Genomic DNA, 19421 nt, shown 5'->3' with positions numbered 1-19421 from the left:
TTTGGTAACAAAAATGGTATCAGTAAAAACACTATAACTAATTGATAGGTCTACCCTTTACTTGTTACTTCTGTGAACTTTCATTATCGGAGAGAAATTCGAAAATGTGGGTTTTTGTTAAAGGCATTAAAAAGCACAAGGCAATGTTTCTTAAACTTACAGAGGGCAAGTCATTTCAAGTGTTGATATGAGATGGCAGGGGTCTTTACTTCAACCCGATTGTTGACGTAAATACTTTTTCTGGTAGTCTACATGTTTTCTAAGACCCCCTTTCCATCTGTTTGACCAGAAATCAAAGCCATTACCTATTCCTAATTTTTATGATGGAAAATTGTTGAAAAATGTATCTATGGCTTAATTTCCCAAAAATATAGAGTTAGCTTTCATTTGACACCCAATTCAACATGCTGCTAAGAACTTCACATGTTGGTGCTCATGGGTCTTTTCACATGGAAATGACCTGTTTATTGCACGCGCAATAGTGTAACGCAATGTGTTTGAGACAAAAGGCTGAATTAATTGAATTTGCAATATATTGTAGATTTTTTATTTTGTTTGTATTATTTTTATTATTCTTATTATTGTCATTATTAATAATGAATTATCTTATCTAAAAAATAAATACAATTTCCGTTTGAGCTTGATGAGACGCGTGGGTGACGCTGGTTCTACAGGCCTACTAACCAAAGATGATGAAATAACTCGGTATTTTTTCAACAGCAGCCAAGTACACCCAGTGCTTCCGTTTGGGTGAGTCTCGTGCGGCTGCCATGAGACCAATGCATACTACGATTTCCTTATGTGGCGCAATCGTCAATTCAACGTCTATTCCGCGTTGGTTCAACGTCATTTCATTTCATTTAAACAAACGTTCATTCAACCAGTGTGTGCCCAGTGGGATGCAACGTGTAGGCTACAACAGTTTCAACTTCTAATCGTGCTTAGTGTGGTAATAGTGAATTGCATCGGCTTGGATACTTACAGATGCAAAGACAGGCTATCAGCTTCGCCCCATTCTCGGGCACTGGGCAGTCAGGGAAAATGGGCTTGAGGAGGTAGGTAGCGAAGACGTACGCGACAATGTACTGCGATGATGGCCGGATGATGAGCAACTCGATCCACAATTTCAGGAAAGCCGGCAGGGAACCATACACTTCAAGGATGTAAGCATAGTCTCCACCTGATTTGGAAATAGTGGTGCCCAGCTCAGCATAGCACAGGGCACCTATGGTTGAGAACACTCCACACACTGCCCAAACAACAAGGGACAGTCCGACTGACCCGGCTTCCTTTACCACTCCAGTCGGGGTCACAAAGATACCCGAGCCGATAATGGTACCCACAATGATAGCTACGCCGTTCACCAGGGTAATGGTTCTTTCTAGGACAACCTTATCTTCGCCGGGTACAGATACCTTGTCCGGGCTTCCCGGTGCGCCTCCCGTTCGGCTCGAGTTTCCATTCTCCCCTCCGGCCGGAGAGAGCATCTTCTCCGTAACCTCCTTGTCTTCCACATCCCGGTCGACTGACGAATTCGAATTTCTTTTCTTTAAACTAGACATTGCTCGATCCTGTGGGGACACAGCTTTTAGCTTGTTGTCTGTCCTTGCGTTGTTTTTTTCTATTCAATGTCTATGATTCTGTCTGAGTCGCTCCTGTAGCACAAAGACACGATGCTGACACGGAAAAACGTGCTTGCTCTGTTCTGTGTATGGGTAAATCTCAAGTGCCGCGTCCCCTCTCTTCTCACCTCCTTCCCATTGGAAAAGGTCAGAGGGGCGGGACCTCTGGCTTTCTCATTCAAAGTGTTTTGAGGACGCGACGACGAAGCAGTTAAAATTGTCATATGGGCCAGTCTGCTTCTCTTTTTTGCCTGTCATGACAGCGTCACAAATCCACCTCAAATGATGCTACTGAGTTGCTAAATGCGAGACCGAAGCTTTTACGCCCTCTAGTGATGTTTTCGCTGAGACAATCTGTTTAAGGGGCCAAACTGCCAGACTATCTGAAATGCTTTTGTTGGCATTCTCTGTTAGGCAGTTAAAGAGTGAAAACTGAGATCATTTTAAGGAAATTACAAACTACAAAAAGACCATTGTGATAAAGACGCACTAGTTGCCAATCCATGCGCATTCCTTTCATTATGTGACATGTTGGCCTTTGTTTATCAGTGCCACGTTAAATATAAGTAGTCCAGTTAACTTTAATCCTTGACATTTCCCAATAATATAGAATGTTTGTTTATGGTAATTCCTGTTAGTTTATTCAATATATTATTGGGGTATACATTAATTTAGCCTATCGCTTTCATTCTACAAGTGGACATGTTGCTTGAAGAGCTCACAAATTGCGTTGCCTACACTTTAGTGGAATTCGTTTTGGTTCATTAAATTCCATTTACATGTTTTATGTCAATTTCTTAATTGCTTTTTGTTTGGAGCACTTCATGTAGGCCTATGCATTATGTGTGAACGGGCACACATAAAAGTACCTAGGCTAGAGCTGCCGCTTTCAAGGAGCCCGGACGCTTATAAGAAATCCCACTATGCCCTCGGACGAACCATCAAACGAGCAACGTGTCAATACAGGATTAAGATTGAATCCTACTACACCGGCTCTGATGCTCGTCGGATGTGGCAGGGCTTGATAACTATTATGGACTACATAGGGAAACCCAGCCCCGAGCAGCCCAGTGACGTGAGCCTACCAGACGAGCTAAATGCCTTTTATGCTCACTTTGAGGCAAGCAACACTGAAGCATGCATGAGAGCACCAGCTGTTCTGGACGACTGTGTGATAACACTCTCGGTAGCCGATGTGCGCAAGACCTTTTAACAGGTCAACATTCACAAAGCTGTGGGGCCAGATGGATTACCAAGACGTGTACCTAAAGCATGCGCGGACCAACTGGCAAGTGTCTTCGCTGACATTTTCAACCTCTCCCTGACCGAGTCTGTAATATCTACATGTTTCAAGCAGATCACCATAGTCCCTGTGCCCAAAGAAGAGAAGATAACCTGTCTAAATGATTACCGCCCCATAGCACACACGTCGGTAGCCATGAATTTCCTTTAAAGGCTGGTCATGGCTCACATCAACAGCATCTTCCCGGATACACTAGACCCACTCCAATTTGCATACCGCCCCAACAGATCCACAGATGATGCAATCTCAATCGTACTCCACACTGCCCTTTCCCACTTCCCACCTGGACAAAAGGAACACCTATGTGAGAATACTGTTCATTGACTACAGCTCAGCGTTCAACACCATAGTGCCCACAAAGCTCATCACTAAACTAAGGACACTGGGACTAAACTCCTCCCTCTGCAACTGGATCCTGGACTTCCTGACGGGCCGCTCCCAGGTGGTAAGGGTAGGCAACAACATGTCTGCTACACTGATCCTCAACACTGGGGCCCCTCAGGGGTGTGTGCTTAGTCCCTTCCTGTACTCTCTGTTCACCCATGACTGAGTGGCCAAACACGACTCCAACACCATCATTAAGTTTGCTGACGACACAATAGTGGTAGGCTTGATCACCTAATGATGAGACAGCCTATAGGGAGGAGATCAGAGATCTGGCAGTGTGGTGCCAAGACAACAATCTCTCCCTCAATGTGAGCAAGACAAAGGAGCTGATCGTGGACTACAGGAAAAGGTAGGCCGAACAGGCCTCCATTAACATCGACAGGGCTGTAGTGGAGCTGGTTGAGAGTTTAAAATTCCTTGGTGTCCACATCACCAACGAACTATCATGGTCCAAACACACCAAGACAGTCGTGAAGAGGGTACGACAATGCCTATTCCCCCTCAGGAGACTGAAAAGATTTGGCATGGGTCCCCAGATCCTCAAAAAGTTCTACAGCTGCACCATCGAGAGCATCCTGACCGGTTGCATCACCGCCTGGTATGGTAACTGGTCGGCATCTGACCGTAAGGCGCTACAGAGGGTAGTGCGTATGGCCCAGTACGTCACTGGGGCCAAGCTTCCTGCCATCCAGCACATATATACTAGGTGGTGTCAGAGGAAGGCCCAAAAAATTGTCAGACTCCAGTCATCCAAGTCATAGACTGTTTTCTCTGCTACCACACGGCAAGAGGTACCGGAACGGCAAAGGCTTCTTAACAGCTTCTACCCCCAAGCCATAAGACTGCTGTACAATTAATCAAATGGCCATCAGATTATTTACATTGCCCCCCCCCCACTTGTTTTTTACACTGCTGCTACTCGCTGTTTATTATCTATGCATAGTCACTTCACCCCTACCTACATGTACAAATTTCCCTCGACTAAGCTGTACCCCAGCAAATTTACTCAGTACCGGTACCCTCTGTATACAGCCTCGTAATTGTTATTTTATTGTGTTACTTTTTATCATTTTTTACTTTAGTTTATTTGGTAAATATTTTCTTAACTCTTTCTTGAACTGCACTGTTGGTTAAGGGCTTGTAAGTAAGCATTTCACGGTATGGTCTACACGTTGTGTTTGGCGCATATGACAAATAAAGTTTGATTTGATGCAGCCACTTGAAAATGAGGCAATTACTCAGTGATGTGTTGTGTTGGATTTGCTCCAAATATAAGGCTTTGCATTTAGGCCAAAAAGTGTATTCCTTTGCCTTTTTTTCCCAGTATTACTTCAGTGCCTTGTTGCATACATAAGCATATTATGTATATTTGTATTCTTCTTTTCACTCTTGTCATTTAGCTCATTATTGTGGAGTCCCTACAATGTTGTTGATCCATCCTTGGTTTTCTCCCATCACAGCCATTGAACTCTGTAGCTGTTTTAAAATCACCAATGACCTCATGGTGACATCCCTAAGCAGTTTCCTTCCTGTCCTGCAGCTCAGTTCAGTAGGGCGACTGCAGCCTATAGCCTAGGTCTACTCTACTTGCTCGGCCATGCATTGAACAGTCTTTTTTGTGAACAGTGATTGAGTTACTGTATATTATTAGCCTAAATTCTTACTATTCAATCTACTCATTACATTAGGAATAGTAGGCTATCTTTCATAAGTCTGCAAATACAATGATGCATGGAATGCTTTATTATAAAGGTGCATTTTTATGGAGAAAATTAACTTCCCCAAATATTTAACCTTTATTTAACTAGGCAAGTCAGAAAATAACTAATTCTTATTTACAATGATGGCCTACCAATGAACAGGAAGGGTTCAGAAAATGAGATGATACAAGCCCCACTATGAGGGCTTTGCAGAGATGTGCCCTGGAGTTCCCTCACCCAGACACAGAGACCCACAGACAGACCCTTGCCATAATTGCATCTGGAGCTCAGACAGACAAATATTGCCCCACTCAGACAATTTCCTGTTGTGTCCCCAGAAGAGGAGGACATAGTTAAATAATAGTGGCCAGATTTACCCCTAAGGTCTTCAAGTTATTGGCTCCTCATTTAACACAGCAAAAAGACAGACAGATGCAGGCTTAGCGTTTCATATATAGTCTGAGTAGTTTTTTCCTTCCTAAATACCATTTCAGGTCACTGCAGAGAGTTGAAGAAATACATTGGAGTCTGATGTTTGCCCTCTACTTGTGTAATTGCAGATAATATTTTTTGGAGGCAGGACCTATGATCTCCTATTGCACAATATGACATTCCACATTTTTTGAGTTTAGTCAGTCACAAGAACACAGATATTAACGCACTTGGGAAGACTCATTTGTCCAAATTTCTTGCCCGCTTCTCTTTTTGTGCTATCATGAGGTCCAGTTTTTTTAATTCCCATCTAATTCACCCAGGAATTACGGTGTGTTGCCTGTAAAAAAAGGCAATGTTTATATGACCCCCTTTCAAACTGTCCCATTTTTTTATCACATTCTTTCCGGCATAAGCCTTTTCTATATCCGTGTGCATGCCAGCACTGTTGGCGAGTGGGAGTAGCAGGTGTTCCGTTGTTAGTGGGAGTAACGGTGTCGGGTGTTCCGTTGTTAGTGGGAGTAGCGGTGTCGGGTGTTCCTTTGTTAGTTGGAGTAGCGGTGTCGGGTGTTCCTTTGTTAGTGGGAGTAGCGGTGTCGGGTGTTCCGTTGTTAGTGGGAGTAGCGGTGTCGGGTGTTCCTTTGTTTGTGGGAGTAGTGGTGTCAGGTGTTCCTTTGTTAGTTGGAGTAGCGGTGTCGGGTAATCCTTTTTTAGTGGGAGTAGCGGTGTCGGGTGTTCCTTTGTTAGTGGGAGTAGCGGTGTCGGGTGTTCCTTTGTTTGTGGGAGTAGCGGTGTCGGGTGTTCCTTTGTTAGTGGGAGTAGCGGTGTCGGGTGTTCCTTTGTTAGTGGGAGTAGCGGTGTCGGGTGTTCCTTTGTTAGTGGGAGTAGCGGTGTCGGGTGTTCCTTTGTTAGTGGGAGTAGCGGTGTCGGGTGTTCCTTTGTTAGTGGGAGTAGCGGTGTCGGGTGTTCCGTTGTTAGTGGGAGTAGCGGTGTCGGGTGTTCCTTTGTTAGTGGGAGTAGCGGTGTCGGGTGTTCCTTTGTTAGTGGGAGTAGCGGTGTCGGGTGTTCCTTTGTTAGTGGGAGTAGCGGTGTCGGGTGTTCCTTTGTAAGTGGGAGTAGCGGTGTCGGGTGTTCCTTTGTTAGTGGGAGTAGCGGTGTCGGGTGTTCCTTTGTTAGTGGGAGTAGCGGTGTCGGGTGTTCCTTTGTTAGTGGGAGTAACGGTGTCGGGTGTTCCTTTGTTAGTGGGAGTAGCGGTGTCGGGTGTTCCGTTGTTAGTGGGAGTAGCGGTGTCGGGTGTTCCTTTGTTAGTGGGAGTAGCGGTGTCGGGTGTTCCTTTGTTAGTGGGAGTAGCGGTGTCGGGTGTTCCTTTGTTAGTGGGAGTAGCGGTGTCGGGTGTTCCATTGTTAGTGGGAGTAGCGGTGTCGGGTGTTCCTTTGTTAATGGGAGTAGCGGTGTCGGGTGTTCCGTTGTTAGTGGGAGTCTATTTTAATAAATCCATTGAATGCATTTGGAAAGTATTCAGACCCCTTCACATTTTCCACATTTTATAACATTACAGCCTTATTCTAAAATGGAGGAAATGTTTTTTCCCCTTATCAATCTACACACAATACCCCATAATAACAAAGCCCAAAAAGTTAAAAAAAAATTTTTCAAATGTATTAAAAACAAAAACTGAAATATCCCCTTTACATAAGTATCCAGAACCTTTTCTCAGTACTTTGTTGAAGCACCTTTGGCAGCGATTACAGCCTTGAGTATTCTTGGGTATGACGCTACAAGCTTGGCACACCTGTATTTGGGGAGTTTCTTCCATTCTTCTCTGCAGATCCTCTCAAGCTATGTCAGGTTGGATGGGGAACGTCGCTGCACAGCTATTTTCATCACTCTCCAGAGATGTTCGATCGGCATCAAGTCCGGGCTCTGGCTGGGCCACTCAAGGACATTCAGAAACTTGTCCCGAAGCCACTCCTGCGTTGTCTTGGCTGTGTGTTTAGGGTCGTTGTCCTGTTGGAAGGCGAACCTTCGCCCCAGTCCTGAATCCTCTGGAGCAGGTTTTCATCAAGGATCTCTGTACTTTGCTTCGTTTATCTTTTCCTCGATCCTGACTAGTCTCCCAGTCCCTGCCGCTGAACAACATCCCCACAGCATGATGCTGCCACCACCATGCTTCACCGTAGGGATGGTATTGGCCAGGTGATGACCTTTACCTGGTTTCCTCCAGATGTGTTGCTTGGCATTCAGACCAAAGAGTTCAATCTTGGTTTAATCTCACTAGAGAATCTTGTTTCTCATGGTCTGAGAGTCCTTTAGGTGCCTTTTGGCAAACTCCAAACGGCCTGTCATGTGCCTTTTACTGAGGAGTGGCTTCCGTCTGGACAGTCTACCATAAAGGCCTGATTGGTGGAGTGCTGCCGAGATGGTTGTCCTTCTGGAAGGTTATCCCATCTCCACAGAGAAACTCTGGAGTTCTGTCAGAGTGACCATTGGGTTCTTGGTCACCTCCCTGACCAAGGCCCTTCCCCCGATTGCTCAGTTTGGCAAGGCGGCCAGCTTTAGCAAGAGTCTTGGTGGTTCCAAACTTCTTCCATTTAAGAATGATGGAGGCCACTGTGTTCATAGGGACCTTCAATGCTTCAGAAATGTTTTGGTACCCTTCCCCAGATCTGTGCCTCGACACGATCCTGTCTCGGAGCTCTACGGACAATTCCTTCGAGCTCATGGCTTGGTTTTTGCTCTAACACGCACTGTCAACTGTGGGACCTTATATAGACAGGTGTGTGCCTTTCCAAATCATGTCCAATCAATTGACTTTATCACAGGTGGACTTCAATGAAGTTGTAGAAACATCTCAAGGATGATCAATGGAAACAGGATGCACCTGAGCTAAATTTTGCATCTCATAGCAAAAGGTCTGAATACTTATGTATATAAGGTATTTCTGTTTTTTATTTTTAATACATTTTCAAAAATGTCTAAACCTGTTTTATCTTTGTCATTATGGGGTATTGTGTGTAGATTGATGAGGGAAAACAAATCTTTAATCAATTTTAGAATATGGCTGTAATGTTACAAAATGTGGAAAAAGTGAAGGGGTCTGAATACTTTCCGAATGCACTGTACACCATCACAAATAAATGCATTATTAATTTGTTTAGGCAGGTCCTAAGAAACCTTATACAACTAATCACATTTATTTTGAGTTTAGTTATGTTACTAGCATAGAGCTACATGGCAGCACCATGCAAATGAAATTCAACAGACAAGACACACTTACATTCCCCTGCCCTGATCAAAGTCAACACCCACATATTTTATAGCAGGAATATAATGGAATATAACAGAATAAAATATAAATCATATTTTCCAACGCAACTTGAATGTCACAGGAATGTGTGGAACCGCTGTCATTTAAAACAAAAGTGATATTTAGAGATTTTGTAGGTACTTGTATGTGCTTTAGAAACCTTAAAATCTGCTCTGTCTGATCATGTACAGATAAAAAAGCAAAAATCTGACCTGGATGAACCTCTGATTTGAAAAAGTAACTTATATATTTTCTTTCCTTGCCTCACTCCGCTTTGTTAGATATCATGCACATTGATATCTAACAAAGCTAGCAAACGTCCTCGCCAACTGCTTTTTTAATACAGATGTAGCATCTTAATTAAGCAATAAGGCACAAGAGGCATGCTGTGTCGTGAATATAGTCACATGTAGCCTAAATGGCTTTGTTCGGCCCGACGCTTGAGGGCCAGTCAACCCATTTACCTGTGACTGTATTCAGGATACAGCACTGCCTCGCGTGCCTTATTGCTTTTATAAAACGTTTACCAACATACAGTATTATAACAACTTATTATTTTGATAAGTAAGCTCATACAATTCAATTCTTCCACCAAATGAAACAGTCAGGACAGAAATCTGGTCCGAGTTCTTTTGGTCATGTTTTTACAGACAATCTCTATTCGTTAAAGGTGCTACACATAGGGGGCTCCCGAGTAGCACAGCAGTCTAAGGCACTACATCTCAATGCTAGAGGCATCACTACAGACTATGGTTCAATTCCAGGCTGTATCACAACCAGCTGTGATTGGGAGTCCAATAGGGCAGTGCACAATTGGCCCAGCATCATCCGGGGTAGGGTTTGGCTGTCATTATAAATAAGAATTTGTTCTTAACTGACTTGCCTAGTTAAATAAAATAAATACAAATATAATTTCTGCCCTATGTGGAAGCAGGTGAATTGCAACAGCACTAGGATGCATTCAAAACAAATCTCCCCTTCTGCTGCATCTCATTTCCCTGTAACATTAGTAACGTGCTTGAGCCTTTTACTTTCAGTTTTGGTCCACCAGCTTCAAACAGCTGTAAAAACGAGATGTTTAGTTATTGAAAAGATATTTCACAGCGACTTAGATGGTACAATGATTCCCTACAATATTAACATTGAAATTAAGCGAACCGTGTAGAATTTCAGCAACCAGGAAATAACAGAGAGATTTCTACATTTGCCGATTGACCCGATTCCCACTAGATAACTCCGCCACAAAGTCAAAACATCTTTCCAATTTTGACAAGGGCACAAAATGTATGTCTTACTGTCGAAAAATGTCTACGGTTCAAAACAGTCTATGGGACCGTTCTGAGACAACACAAATATAAAAAAGTAATGAGGCTGATGCAACAGATCAGACCATTTAGCTTAAAATTTTGATAAAGTTGTATTTCTTCATATTATAACCATAGTAATGTATATTATAAACTCAAGAATGTGCATATGGCTGTAGGCTACCTGTGAATGTTCCAAAATGCAATTAGTTGGAAAAACTTGTTTCCTCAAAAGTGCACCTTTTGTTTCATGTGACAGATTAAAATATATGTTAGAAATTAAGAAAGATAGGAGATTTTAAAATGCATCAACTAGCATGGGTTCCCAGCTAGCAATGAGGAATCGGCCCAGAAGCGACCCTCTTCCAGGGGGCCGGAACTGATTGAATCGACCCGGGAATCGGTTGTCGGACTCGGCCGGAATCAAAATTAACGACTGCCCAGAATCGGGCCGTTTCTGTTCTACCGGAATTCAGGCAACTTTTCCAACATTTTACCAGAATCCCCCCAGAATCGTCCCGATGCAAATTTAAATAAATGTATACACAATTACCCGATTTAGTCATTTTAAATATTACTATTATACATACAAATTATACCTGTAATATCTGGGATCTACATCTGTTTATATTAGTTACTATGCTGTTACTAAGCAGTAATGTATTACGGCAGTGTTACGTTACAAGACCTAATAGGAAATGCACATGCGCACTATTGTGCCGGGGGTTTTGTCTAAACGAAAACGAACTACTCACGTCTCCTGCCTGGTCATTTCTCCACAACACAAATATTACAGTTAAACTTCTTAAACGGACATTGCTTGAAGGGAAGAATGTTGCGTGAGTAATGAAACTCAAAATAATTATGTAATTCGTCAGTTATTTATTTATTTTCTTTCGCCAGTAGTAGGTACAGTGTTCAGGAGCTGCCAAGTAGCAAGACTATTGGAGTCCCGAATACTGCCCTCTGGTGGTTAATGTCATTGAACCCATTGAAATTAGGCGATCTCAGTGGAGAAATATTGTTTTTAAAAAAATGGAAGAAGAAACGTAACACGGCGTGTACATTATTACAAATTAGTGCAGTGAATGAAGAAAATGCAGAAACTTCTGAAGTGAAGAATAAGATGAAAATTAAGGAATACAAGGAATGAGGAAACTTAACAATTAACGGTGAAAATGGCAACCATTGGTCGAGTACCAGAGTTTGAGGCTACAAAAGAGGATTTTGATTCCAACTTGGAGCGTTTTGAGCGTTGGCTGGCTGCAAATGAAATCAAAGATGAAAAGAAAGCAGACGTATTTCTCAGTGTTTTGGGTCCAACTGAGTATGGATTGCTGAAAGGTCTCATTGAACCAATAAAAGCAGTGGAGTTGAACTATGCAGAACTGACTGAACTCTTTCAAGTCATTTCAAGCCTAAGCCAATTCTCATTGCAGAACGTTTCAGATTTGACCAACGTCACCAGAGTCAAGGAGAAACCGTGGCTGACTACATCCTTGCTTTGAAAAGGCTGGCAAGTACATGTGACTTTGCACGATGTCTTGATGATGCTCTTCAAGACAAGTTTGTATGTGGTCTCACAGGTGAAGCATATCACAGAAGGCTTCTGTCAGAGAAGGACCTGACATTTAAGAAAGCCTGGGATATCGCACTTGGACTCGAGCTTGCCCACAGGGATACTATTGAGCTGTCGGGACATGCAGAGCGTCAGAAAGGTGTTCACAAGGTCAGTGATGCACGCGATGAAAAAGGCTCACAAAAGTCACACTTTTCTCAGTCCCGTCCTCAAGGTTACACAAGAACAAAGCAGCCCACATCACAAAGGTCTAAGCCAAGTTGCTACAGACGTGGGGGAGATAATCATCAGCCCAGTGAATGTCGATTCCAAAATGAAAAGTGCCACAATTGTGGAAAGGTTGGACATTTACAGAGAGTGTGTAAAGCTCCAAAACGCACAGCAAGAGCGCACAGAGTGTCAGACGCAGCACAAGAAGAGGAAGGTACAACTTAAATACTATTGGAACTGTTCACAGTGTACACAGCTCAACAACAAAAAGATGGAATCTATCTCAGCATGGAGTTAGCGGGAAAACCAGTACAAATGCAGCTGGACACCGGAGCGTCTGTATCGCTGGTTCCAGAAAGACTCTACAAAGAAAAACTGAAAGAGTGCCCTCTTCAGCCAGCGTCCATCCGCCTTTCTTCATACACTGGTGACACTATTCCTGTGTTAGGGCAGATCCAGGTACCAGTCCAGTATGAGGGGAAGGAGTGGATGCTACCGCTTGTCATTGTTAAAGGAGAAAAATCAGCCTTGCTAGGCAGAAACTGGCTACAAAAGATCAAGTTAAACTGGGGAGAAATCTTTATTCTGAGAAATGACAAACCAGTGAGTCAGGCTACACTCACTAACATGCTGGAGAAGGACAAATAACTTTTCAAAGATGGCTAAGGCGAAATACAAGACTTCACAGCAAAAGTCAGAGTGCAAGAAGGAACCAAGCCTATCTTTCACAAACCACTTCCAGTTCCCTATGCTCTTAAGGAAGCAGTAGAGAAGGAACTGAACCGCCTACAAAAGAATAACATAATCACGAAAGTAGCGAGGAGCGACTGGGCCGCTCCGATCGTTGTAGTCCCAAAGAAAGACAAGACCGTCAGAATGTGCGGAGACTACAAGGTCACAGTAAATCGCTGCATACTACCAGAGGAATATCCACTACCAAACGCTGAAGATCTGTTTGCCACTCTAGCTGGTGGGAAGGTTTGCAGTAAGCTGGACCTGGCATTCGCTTATCAGCAACTGAAGCTGGATCCGGAGTAAGAACAGTATCTGACCATCAATACACACAAGGGGCTATTCAGATTCAATCGCTTGGCCTGTGGAATCTCGACAGCTCCAGTGATATTCCAACACACAATGGATCAGATCTTGGATGGTATAGACAATGTTGTGTGCTTCATGGACGACATTCTCGTACCAGCACCAACCATTGGAGAGCACCTTCAGCTGAGAAGACCATCAATCTTCTCAGACACGTGTTCGCATCCTTTGGACTAGTCAAGGAGCTCGTATCGGATAATGGCCCGCCTTTCACGTCAAACGATTTTGAAATGTTTCTCAAGAACATCCTGTCACCACCTTACCATCCGGCATCAAACGGAGCAGCGGAGAGAGCCGTGCAAACCTTTAAGAAGGCCTGGACTAGACTCGAGGTTCAGTCTGTGCCCACCCACCAAAGGCTTCCCCGGTTCCTGTTTACTTACCGTAACACAACACACACGGTAACGGAATGTACACCAGCTGAACTGTTTCTGAAACGCCAACCACGTACCCGCCTGACATTGTTGAAACCAGACATGTCAAGCACTGTGGCAAAGCACCAGCTACAGCAAAAGAAAGCTGTCAGAGAATTCAGAGGGAGAGAGGGTGATGGTACGTGATTTCAGACACCCCAAGCGCCTGTGGAACTCAGGTGTGATCTTGCAACGCAGAGGACCTTTGACTTACCAAGTCCAAATTGGTCATCGCCAAGTCAACGTTCATGTGGATCATCTGCTACGGTCCAACGCCCCAGCAGAGACATGTCGAGAGAACAAGAGCAATAACGACCCTCAGGACTATTCTCCTGACTGTGGACGTACAGGAGAGACAGAGCCTGACCTTCACCCGAACCTGGCCAACCACCGGAAGCCCAGGAGGAGCGGAGATATCCTATTCGACAGCGAAGGGCACCTCACAAACGTTGACCTGTGAGTTGAACTGTTTCAGGAGGTAACAGACAGTAAAACAAACAAACACTTTAATATGTCCTCGATAAAAGGAAAGAAAAAAGACATTACCTGGGTTAGATATTAGGACACAAACTCCATCTTCGAGGCAGAATAATCCTCTGGATTTGTGCTGGGCTCAAAGTCTGCTTCAACCCAGTAGTTGAAAAATGTTTAAGAATGCATTGTTCAGATATTGCATTAGTAGTTCCCTAACATATTTACCTTGTTCTCTGGGAGTTAAACACTATGGGGGAGGAGTGTAGTATCTGGGATCTACATCTGTTTATATTAGTTACTATACTGTTACTAAGCATTAATGTTTTACGGCAGTGTTACGTTACTAGACCTAATAGGAAATGCACATGCGCACTATTGTGCCGGGGGCTGTAGAGCACGAGAGGTTTTGACTAAACGAAAACGAACTGTACTCCAGTCTCCTGCCCGGTCATTTCTCCACAACACAAATATTACAATACCGATCCACAAAAAAAAAACATTTTGGGTCGGAGGAAACACCATACACCTGGCGACCGTGTCAGCGTGCATGTGCCTGTCCCGCCACAGCGCGATGGGACAAGGACATCGCGGCCGGCCAAACCCTCCCTTAACTCAGACGACGCTGGGCCAATTGTGCGTCACTTCATGGGTCTCAAACCAGCATCTGTAGCAACACAGTTTGCACTGTAATGCAGTGTTTTAGACCGCTGCGCCACAAGTTTTTAATGCTCATCAATTGCCTTGCATAAAGTATCAAAATACTAAAATACTACACAGGACTCTTAAAGAATTTAATTTCAATGTTCATTGTATTTTTTGATCACAGAAACAATTAGAAAATATGGAAAAATAAATAATGAAATGTTAATTATATAAAGCAGCCCGTGTAATCATCTGCCAGAGAGTAGAATCGGCCCGAGCCCCAAGTAATACATTTGGTCCAGATAACTCACACCGGAATCTGCCCGAGCTCAATCCCCGCAACCTAATACTGACGAAGGCGGCCCAGACTCGGGCCACATGACGTCGGCCGAGTCTGACTCTCAGCGGAGTGCCTCGACTCTCAGCCGGAATCGGCCCAGATCCACTGTGCTAGCTGGGTTAATAATATAACTAGGATTATGCCTTTGGCTGCTGGACAATAAAAAAAACCTTGATTTGAAAACCAATAGAACATGAGAAAAATGCTGGTTTCAATGGCATATTAAGTGTTTATAAAATAATTCCCTCAACATTTCTATGGTTGTATTTTGCCTAAGCTACTTTGAAATAAGGTAAAACATGCTGCATGAAATGAAATAGAACTTCCAGGTTTTAAACAATTAAGTTTATAGTTAAAAAGTAAAAAATGCTGACCGCCTCCCCTCAGATTCAAGGTGGGTGATGTTTAGTGAGCAACAGGGCATGCACTGTCCTTCACACTCCAGCCGTTTGGCCATTTGATCTGAACAAGCTGTGCCTTGAGTAGGCCTGTGTCGACAAAATCAAGCCTTTAGACATTAATGTTAATCATCATTCATCATATTTGTAAAACATGTCAGGCTTTTTTATTTATGTACATTTATGAAAAATAGATTGGAATATTATTCCAATGTTGGTCTCTGATCCAATTCTGATCCGAGTAATTGTTTGATATTGTGATTTTTGTGTGTTTTTTTACTTGAATGTATATTCTTGTCTGATTATTATTTTTTTGTACTTGTCCCAGACAAGAGGACAAGGGTTCATGTCGAGCCCTGAGGAAGGTGCAGTACTGCTTTTCTAGCAGCTTCCCAGTCCCAGAAGCAAAACCAGAGAGGGAGGCAAAGGTGAGCCCTCCTGCAACGGTGACCAGCCCAACAATGGTGACCCCAGTGGCGGTGTCCACAGAGACGGTGACCCCAGCAACGGTGTCCCCAACGGCGATGACCCCAGTGATGGTGACCCCAGTGGCAGTGACCCTAGCGGCGGTGAGCCCAGCAGCGTGAGTCTCGACACAGGGCAAGGCCACCACCCTGCTGCCTGCGCCAAGGTCCTCACCCTCAACACAGGGCAAGGCCACCACCCTGCTGCCTGCGCCAAGGTCCTCACCCTCAACACAGGGCAAGGCCACCACCCTGCTGCCTGCGCCAAGGTCCTCACCCTCAACACAGGGCAAGGCCACCACCCTGCTGCCTGCGCCAAGGTCCTCACCCTCAACACAGGGCAAGGCCACCACCCTGCTGCCTGCGCCAAGGTCCTCACCCTCAACACAGGGCAAGGCCACTACCCTGCTGCCTGCGCCATGGGCCTCACCCTCAACACCGATCAGAGCCGCCACTCCTCTTCTGGTACTAAGGCCGTCGACACAGGCACCACCAGACCTGTGCTTCAGCCAGCCAAAGGTGAAGAGAAGTAGTGTGCCCACACTGAACCGTGTGTGTTCCTGAACATTCTTCCTGACATCTCAGGCACTACAGTGGAGAACCCCCAGTCCATAGTGTCAGGAAAGCGCCAACCAGATACCGGCTGCATCCTGACAAAGACTTCCATGACACACCCCACCCACCAAACTTAAAGTGGTTTTGTCATGCTCTTTTCAGCTCCGCCGGGCTGAGAGGCTATTTTAAATAAATGACTGGACATGAAAGAAGACAGTTTAGGGTCCTGAGTTCACTTATCTAAGTACTGTTGTATTGTTGCCTTGCATATGTTGAATATTTGAACAGGACATTCAGGATTCACTGGTAATGTTTACTTACCTATTGTTCTTATAGCTTTAACTGTTTACTCTACAAAGTGTTTTTAGAAAATGTTTTATTGTTCCTGCCTTTTTCGGCACTGATGGAGCAGGGCTACAGTGCGACCGATTTACTTGCATATGCGCCTAAAAATAGATGTTTGCGAACTGAAAAAAATCAAGTATGAGCACTTGCGAGTTGTGATTTTGCCATTTTGTTTCATAGCTGGTAGCTAATCACACAAAAAACAACAGAGTCCTATACATCTCACAGTCTCATGAAGCAATAGTGCTTGGGGCGCTGTGCCCACCGGGAGACCAGTACGAATAAAAAGTATGAAAATGTATGCACTCACTACTGTAAGTTACTCTGGATAAGAGCGTTTGCTAAATGACTAAAATGTAAAAATGTGCTGAAAGATTAATTTTTAGAAGTGCACAGGCATAGAAGTTGGTCAAATTTACCCGAAAGGGTACTAAAGTGTGACTTAGTCCTCGTGTTTTTGGGCTATTTACAGTTTTGTTCACACACTAGGTTGTTTTTCAATGTTAGCTAAGCTTTGCTCAACTGCTAGCGAAGAAGGAACTATGTCGGAGAAAAGAGAGCAATAGTAATGCCGTCTTTTCGTAGGCACTAATTACGCCATGGTTCATTGGACAAAGCCTATGGGGTTTTTGTAGCGTTTTAAGATAAATGCCGAAAATAAGTTCTCTGGTAAACACAGGCATAGGAGATCTTATACTTTTTACTCTATGAGTTATTCTTCATCGGCTTTATTTTTTTGTGAATTTTGAAGCATTTATGTAAAAACAAAAAGCACAAGGCTTCATAATTGATAAAGGTTATGTTAACTGACTGATATTATGTCATAGAACAAAACGTATAAGATCTCCTAAGCCTGTGTTAACCTCAGACCTTATTTTCGGCATTTATCCCAAAACCCTGTTCTTTCCCCATTAATTTCCCTCATAGGAATGGCTGAACGAACCAGCGGTAACTCATTTCCGGGTTTTAGGACGACAAGCTGGTTAGCTCTACATCATCTCTCAAAGACAGACATCTGAGGCCCATGGTAACAGCCAGCCCCTTAAAGGGGCAGCTGAACATTGTTGTGTCACCTAAGTTCACTTTATTGAGCATGGAGCACTCCAAAAACCTTTTCATTAACTTTTAGTCATTTATCATAAAAACACTCTGCCTCAAATACTTTAATTCTGCTCTTAAATGTCTTTGTGTGCTACTCATTTATTTTACTTAGGAGCGCATATGAAAGTCAGTGTAGAGCCCTCTGGAGGGGATAGAGTGTTGGTAATGCAGTTATGCTCTTTTATGCCCCGCCTACTGGGTGGATTGATTGGAAGTAGTGTTGGCCAATAATCTGTCAGCCCCACATTGCCATACTATGTAACTGACAGTTTGCCTTCAGTTTTGTTGTATGGCCCCAGTATGGACACTGTGCTGTGTGATCTGTGCTGAAGCTCAACAGTAACTAAATGTGATTTTTGACTGCAATAAACATCCTAAAACAAGATATAAGGTTGTCATAGACCAGGGTTCCCCAACTGCTGGCCTGCGTTTTTATTTGTCCCTCCATGTTTTCTGAGCAAAAAAGTATAGATTTTTATTTTCATTGTTGGACATAAAAGACAGTAAAAACAACAGGAAATCAGTGATTTTAATTTAAGAAATCTGTTCTCAAGTATAATAGAGAGACACGTAATAATATACAAATGTAAGCAAGGTTTGATACGATTATGTTTTAGTCGAACATTCTGTTTGGGCTTCTTGCGGTCAATTTGCAGTCTACAAATTATTTGTAATTGTGTTCCGGCCCCCCAAACATCCGCTCAACAACAAAAAAAATCGGCCCACGGCTGAATCTAGTTGATGATCCCTGTCGTAGACCTTCCCACACCGTCCACACATAAGGTCTGTGTAGATACAAGAGAATAGGCAGCTACAGTACAGTAACGTTAGTTTAGTTCAGCTTGCTAACTGTTAGCTAATGGTCATCTGGAGACTGAAGAGCCTATCTACACTGAGTGGACAAGACCAGCAAATCTACAAACATGACAATAGCTAGGTGAGACCACATCACAGTCATTGTAAGTAAATTTTTCCTCAATAAAGAAGTTGCCAGCAAAGTCAGTGCCAGTGGAAAGACAAGTGCAAGGTTTTTTTTTTTAGGGGGGGGGGGGGGGACTTATACGTCTTATTTAACATACTCTTTGAATAGATAGGGCTTCAGACGTTTTTGGAAGATATGCAGGGACTCTTCTGTTCTAGCATCAGGGGGAAGCTGGTTCCACCTTTGGGGTGCCAGGACAGAGAAGAGTTTTGGCTGGGCTGAGCGGAAGCTGAACTCCCATAGCGGTGGAACAGCCAAAAGATCAGAGATGGCAGAACGGCTCAGGCTGGGATGTAGGGTTTGAGCATTGCCTGAAGGTAGGGAGGCGCAGTTCTCCTTGTTGCTCCGTAGGCAAGCACCATGGTCTTGTCGTGGCCTCGAGCTTCGACTGGAAGCCAGTGGAGTGTATGGAGTAGCGGGGGCCATGGGAGAACTTGGGAAGGTTGAACACCAGACGGGCTGCGGCGTTCTGGATAGGTTGCAGGTTGAGTTTGATGGCACAAGCGGTGAGCCCAGCCCACAGAGAGTTGCAGTAGTCCAGATGGGATATGACCAGTGCCTAGATTAGGACCTGTGCCACTTCCTGAGTGAGGAAAGGTCGTACTCTACGGATGTGGTAGAGTAGGAGTATTCAGCTCTTCCTACGAGGTCTAGAGCCTGCTGGTTTTCTGTTCTACCTGATAATTAATTGCACCAGTTCTACCTGATAATTAATCAGTCCCTGATTAAAGGGGAACCATTTTAAAAAGCAGTGGAACTGGCTTC

The 19421-nt window shown here is 43.9% G+C and overlaps 1 protein-coding gene across 1 annotated transcript in view; it reads right to left on the bottom strand.

Annotated features, from left to right (window-relative positions):
* The window catches only part of slc7a5 (solute carrier family 7 member 5), a 29887-nt gene extending 27877 nt beyond the window's left edge, over window positions 1-2010 (bottom strand). Inside the window, exon 1 of the mRNA XM_029757948.1 lies at window positions 983-2010. Coding sequence (XP_029613808.1) covers window positions 983-1562 — 580 coding nt within the window. The 5' untranslated portion in view covers window positions 1563-2010. The remainder of the gene's footprint in view (window positions 1-982) is intronic.
* Window positions 2011-19421: the final 17411 nt, after the last annotated feature.

Source organism: Salmo trutta, chromosome 7, assembly GCF_901001165.1.
Source record: "Salmo trutta chromosome 7, fSalTru1.1, whole genome shotgun sequence".
Taxonomy (NCBI): domain Eukaryota; kingdom Metazoa; phylum Chordata; class Actinopteri; order Salmoniformes; family Salmonidae; genus Salmo; species Salmo trutta.
This window is presented reverse-complemented; position numbering and strand designations above follow the sequence as displayed.